At 39.1% G+C, this 6,423-nt stretch overlaps 1 protein-coding gene across 1 annotated transcript; it reads right to left on the bottom strand.

Moving 5' to 3' along the window:
- Window positions 1-359: 359 nt before the first annotated feature.
- Window positions 360-6,142, bottom strand: LOC113238485 (protein fem-1 homolog CG6966). Its single transcript, XM_026475308.1, has 6 exons — window positions 6,088-6,142; window positions 4,852-5,052; window positions 3,623-3,841; window positions 2,466-2,658; window positions 1,629-1,795; window positions 360-637 (listed from the first exon to the last, which is right to left on the bottom strand). Exons 1-6 carry the CDS (start codon window positions 6,140-6,142, stop codon window positions 381-383), a joined length of 1,092 nt encoding a protein of 363 aa, XP_026331093.1. The 3' UTR covers window positions 360-380.
- Between the last annotated feature and the right edge of the window lie 281 nt (window positions 6,143-6,423).

Here is a 6,423-nt window from a genome sequence, read left to right as displayed (position 1 = left end):
GACTGCAGTACTAATTAATATGTTTTAGTTTATTCTAATTTCTATTAATAATTAATAATAAATTGAACTTAATAAAAAAATTCATTCAATAAAATAATTTGTAAAAACTTAATATAGCGTAAATTGGAATGTTATCTTTGTAAAATTAAAAATAAGGTATTTTATTAATAACTATAGTGAAAAAATAGGGCCCGAAATGTCGGTTTGTTTGAAAAAACAAATATACGCGATTTAAATCCGGAAAAATAGTTTCATTTCCTAAATGAATGATCATTCAGATTCGAATACGAAAATTTCTAGTCTACTAATTTGTCATTCGAATGATACGATTAGCAATTACTAACTGCAGTGCATACATAGTTGAGTGAGTGCGTTATGAATCAGTGAGCTAAGGCAAGATCCGGCTGCGGCCGGGTACCTCTGAGCGGAGGCCGCGCGCGCTCGCCCAGCATGTAGGAGAAGAGCTCGGCGAAGGAGTACAGCGAGGACTGCGTGAGCGGCGACAGCGGCGGCAGCACGGTGCGCTGCATGTCCAGCGCGTGGTGCCACAGCTGGCGGCAGCGCGAGAAGCGGCCCGCGTCGGCGTACACGGCGCCGCGGTAGCGCACGTAGTACGACGTGTCGGGGTGCGCGGGGCCTGCACGCACCGTGCAAGATCAAACGTCGGACGTCAAAGTCAAACTCCTTCGTCAAATATCGTACGTCGAAATTGCCATTTTACGACTACAACCTTAGAATAATAACGCATAGAATGATACGCATATCAAACGAACTGTCACAAGTGATGCAAAAATCAAATTCATGTAAGCTAGTTTGAGTAGTAGGTTAATTTTCGGTTTTAGTGAATATTTATATCAAAATACAAGTTGAAACGCGTTACTTCCTTGTGGAATGTGATGTTAGTATCTATCTTATGTTTGTCTGACGTATTTTTACACTCATTTACCGCACATTTCGTCATTTTTAGCTAAAATTCTTGAGCTGTTCGCGGTGCAAGTTGACCTTGAGCACTGAAGGCCCGCCCGCTCGTGTAGGCCCTTTGGGAGCGCTTCAATTTGCCTCACTTAGCGTGTGCGGACTAGGTTTCTATGCGTTATTATTCTAAGACTACAACAATAAGGATAGGCAATAGCACGGCTAAAGTTATATGAAACAGTCGTGATTAGAGATTCCGGAGCATTTACGAAGATTACAATTTCCTAAGTTTAAACCTTGCATTAAAAGTATTTTAATTGAAAAGTCACATTACAAAATTGTAACTACGTATTAGATAAAGATGTATGGAAAAACAACGTCAGTCTAGATTCCACACAAATATGATTCAAAATGCATTTAAGTTTATTTGAAAAGAGGAATCCCTAGAGTTTCTTGCTCGTTCTTCTCAGGAAGGTTTAAGTAGTGAACGAGCAAAAAAGTGTAATAATTTTACCTATGGAATAAATCGACCCCTCCTACGTAAAGTATCGTATGTCCAAATTGCCAAGTTTACATGTGAGCGTTTTAAAGTCGTGAATTCAGCATCATATTCAACTCTATGCCGCTTACGATAAGAACAGTCCAAAGTTCAAAGTGCTCTTGACTGTATTAAGAAAGCTATCAAAATGTTGCAGATGGTGTCGACGTCTTACCTAGGATTCTCTCTCTTATAACAAGCGCCTGCATTCTCATTGCGTCGGGGTCCGCGAGCAGCTCGTCGAGCTGTTGCGCGTCACTCGGTTCTACCGCGTAGTCGTACGCCTCGATGCGAGGTATATCTTTTGGCTTCGGTATAGGCTCGCTGCCGTCAGTTGGAAATCTGAAATGTACCATAAATACTTACTTCTATAATCGGTGTTTCCCCACAAGACTGGATACAAAAATAACGCGTCTGAATTGCGCACGCGCATTCTTGCACAATCATGACGAGCAAAAATGCGTAAAAATGCAAAACTCAGATGTTGCTGCCAATTTGCCCACATCTACACGACTTTTCAACAGATGTTCTATATAATGAGAATTTTTAGTAGTGGTAGAGCTTGCGAAAGAGTCCGTCCAGGGAAGTCCTGCCACTGTCAGTGACGGAACGAACAAGTCGTACGCCTGATGGTAAGCTACACGCCTGTTCATAACACTTGCAGTGCCACTCAGAGCTTTAAATCCCAAAGATCTGAAAGGCACTCCCACTGCTCCCGTCACCCTGAGACATAAGTTGAAAAGTCCCATGTGCCCGTAATATCACCAGCATACATACTCTACCAAGCCGGAACAGTAATGCTGACATTACTGCTTGGGGGCAGAAATAGGTAAGGTGGCAATACTTCCTTGGAACTCTTTCACAAGAAGCTCTACTGCTACTAACTACTCAGAGGTACGAGCCCCGTTTCGAACCGAACACTCATTGCCCTGAAAAACCTGCCTAATTCCACTTAGGACAGTTAGATCAGAGACAAAATGATCATGGAACTTGTTTTTAAATTCAGCTTTACCTGTCATCCATAGCCCTTTTCCAAAGCGCCAGCGCACCGACCATGTCTCTTCTCTTGTCCACGTATGTGGCCCCGAGGAGCTCCAACGCGTCGATCCTCTGCTGCCGCGTTACAAGACCGTGTTCTAAATTTATTAAATGCTCCACTATGTGCGTGTGGCCCGTCACTGATGCTGCAAGAAGTGGTGTCATGCCTGAAAGACGAGTAAATAACAAATTAATTGTAATAGAGGACATTGGTATTTAAAATTTGTCCGTTTCACAATGATTGTTAGATCCCCATTCTTCGAGAAAAATATCATGGCATCATTGTTTACTTATGCAAGTACATACTCATCTAGTATTTAAACCTGTTTTTTTTATACTTTTTTTTTAGGTCTTCTCGATTATGGTAATGCTCACATTACTGCTTGGCGGCAGAAATAGGTAAGGTGGCAGGACTTCCCCGGTCGAAGGATAAGGAGCTCTACTGCTACTTAAAAATATGTTTTTGTACAAACGAAGAGCCCTGATACCTTCCGGATCTACGGTTTCGAGTTAAAGATGTAAAAAAAACGTTAAGACTCGATATTACCTTGCCTCGAATTAACTTTTCCGGTACTGAATCAGAGCAATAGCGCGGGTCGAGCGTCAAGGACACTGGCTTATTTCAGAACTTATTTTTAATAAAAAATGAAATATAAAAATGTATATCATATACTATACGTGTTATATTTAGTTCAGTTGATATAAAAACAATCATTGGTATACGTTAAGTATCTATTATATATAAATGTTAAATGTTAAAATATAAATGTTAAATGTTATTTACAAAGAGCTTCTTGAGTTTCTTGCTCATTCTTCTCAGGGGAATCTGCCTTACGAATGAGCGGTAGAGTTTAACCATTGTGACGATTTCAAGTGTAATATTGCTTACCTATGAAATAAAGATTATTTTGAATTTGAATTGGAACTGAATACAGCGGTTTTCTTGTATAATTTCGAAGTAAGTTTATGTTTTTCCTATCGTGAAAATTTTTACGAATCTACTTTCTACACCGTATACTCATCAGTGTATATCCTCAAGTACACTATATATTTTTTCCTAAAGTCATTGATTCAACATTTTTACTGTTATGCGGGATTGAGGTTGTATCCACTATTAAAGAAACTACATACCGTAAGAATCGACATCCATAGTAGCTCCGTGTTCAAGCAACATCCTCATAATGTGTAGTGACCCGCTCTCAGCGCAGTCGTGTAACGCTGTGTTCCCTTTAACGCTCTTCCTATTCACGTCTGCGTTTAAAGATAAAAGGTACTTTGCAATTCTAATCCGGCCCTTGTAGCACGCTATCATAAGACACGTGTGGCCGTGACGGTTTGCAATTTCTATATCTGTAAAGTAATAGACAAAGATGGATTATTAAAGATGTTAATTAGTAAGTTGAATCTCATTCTGCAAGGAAAAACCCAAGGCTGCAGAAAATTCCGTAGAAAAACCATTTGGCTCCAAACTCTTGCAGAATGATTCAACATAAGTACCACAGTTACGGGTCCCCAAGTGGTTATAACAATGGCCGACCTCCGGTAGGAGATGGCACATGAAGAAGAAGTTGTGAATCGACGTAATTGTGAAGAAGCTTAATTAAAGTGAGAAGTTTTTTACGTGCCTATGTCTACCCCATTGGAAGACAGGCGTGGTAATTTCAGGTTAGTTTTCTCAAACTTTTAATTTAGAGAGTTTCTGATTAAGTAAATATTCTTGAATATTATCAAGCAATATTATTTAATATCTGAGTGTAGTATTTTAAAATGTTTAAAATATTTCACGCTAATACACTTAAACACTTAAATAACAAAAATTTCCACCAAAATTAGGTAGAGAAAACGAATCTGAAAATTACCCTCCGTTCCAACTTAAGTGTGAATGTAAATTTTTTAAATGTCCTTAATGATATAATATATTCTCATATATATAGGTACTATGTGGCCGAGTTATAATCCCATTTGACAATATTATTTTATTATTAATTTTCTATTCTTTATTTACTGTATTGCATGTAAAATAAATAAAGTGCCTAATGTGTCATCGGAACACACCAAATACGTGTTTATGGACCTGATAAAAGTACGCGTCTGGCGATAAGTTACAAGGAAAATCGACCTAAAATGAAACCGGATAAAGCTTACGCAACGAGAAAAGTTTATTTATTAAAATACAAATTTTAAGTTGATCATTCAGTCAATGTAAAAAACCAGAACACACTTAAATTTTTTGGTTTGAGCAGTTAAGAGATCCTCTGAAGCGACAGGGAATTCAATCATGATTATCATGACAGTCGCCATTTACTTCGTCCTATACGAGTATTATTAAAATGTATAAAATAACAAGAGCTGCATCTCACCGGCGCCGTTTTCGACGAGGAACTTAACAATGTCGTAATGCCCATCAAAGCAAGCCGCCCGCAAAGGCGTGGACTGCGTGCGCGTCGTTGAGTTGACGTTGGCGCCTGCGCGGATCAGCAGTCGCACGAGGGGCAAGTGGCCTGCTGCCGCGGCGCACCACAAAGGCGGCGCGCCTTCTATGGTCTCGCCGTCAAATGTCACTGGAAACAAACAATAAGAATAATTAGAGCTATGGTTTCATTACAGTATAATCAGAGTACTGAAAAAACCGCCTTCAAAAGGTCGTGGAATTACACCTATTTGCCAAGTTTTATTGAAATCGGTTACCGGAAAGTGCGCGAAACCAGATTCATCCCCTAGTTTACCACCCCTAGAGGTGGAATAATAAAAAATCGGTTCATAAATGCCGTCGGTGTCGCGTAGAAAAATACAGTCGAATTGAGAACCTCCTCCTTTTTTTGAAGTCGGTTGAAACGACTATTCGGCCTGTTTCTTTCTATTCGGTGGAATACTGAATATTGAATCACTATTAAAATATAAGTAAAAACAGTAAATTATCATGTAGGCTTAGAATAATAATGCATAGAATGATAGTTTCATACCAAACGAACTGTCACAAGTGAGGCAAATATCAAATTCATGTAGGCTAGTTTGAGTAGTAGGTTAATTTTCGGTTTTAGTGAATATTTATATAAAAATACAAGTTGAAACGCGTTACTTCCTTGTGGAATGTGATGTTAGTATCTGTTTTATGTTTGTCTGACGTATTTTTACACTCATTTACCGCACATTTCGTCATTTTTAGCTAAAATTCTTGATCTGTTCGCGGTGCAAGTTGACTTTGAGCACTGAAGGCTCGCCCGCTCGTGTAGGCCCATTGGGCGCGCTTCAATTTGCCTCACTTAGCGTGTGTGGACTAGGTTTCTATGCGTTATTATTCTAAGCATATAGGTACCTTTATTAGCATACATTGTAAGTTCGTGAATGCACATTTTTTTTGTTACTTATGTAAAACATCAAAGCGACCCCAAGCCATTGACTATACGCTAACTTAAAAATAAAGTTGGGAAATTATTTTTTTTCAAACATGTATTAAATTTTTACTACAAGTTATTCATCATGAATTATAAATTTAATTTAGTTGATATATTTTAATTCGTAGTTTAGGGTGTTGATGGACTGCCCCGGTACTTCAGCGCCTCGGGTCGACTGCTTCTATACGATCATGCGCAAACAAGCATCGGTATTCATGAGCAGGGTACGGGCCAGCTCCAACATCATCCTATGCATGATAGCGGACAGGTTCTACTGTCCGTACATAAACAGCGCTTGTCACTTGCATGTCATTACTAACACTAAGGGTCGTATTCTAGAACTCTACTCAATGCTCAAGTTAGGATTTGAGTATGGTTTAAAGCACTTGATATCATACTCAAGTCCCTGCCATTAGGGGCGCATTTCCAGTGCTTGTGTTGGCAGTGCAATCCTGACTTGAGCATTGAATAGAGTTCTAGAATACGACTCTTAGAGCAATAAGTACTTTTGTTACTAAACATCTGTAGATTTTAATC

Source organism: Hyposmocoma kahamanoa, unplaced genomic scaffold (assembly GCF_003589595.1).
Source record: "Hyposmocoma kahamanoa isolate Upper Pololo Valley unplaced genomic scaffold, ASM358959v1 96124, whole genome shotgun sequence".
NCBI lineage: Eukaryota > Metazoa > Arthropoda > Insecta > Lepidoptera > Cosmopterigidae > Hyposmocoma > Hyposmocoma kahamanoa.
The sequence above is the reverse complement of the archived record's forward strand: the minus strand, read 5'-3'. Positions and strand labels throughout refer to the sequence as shown.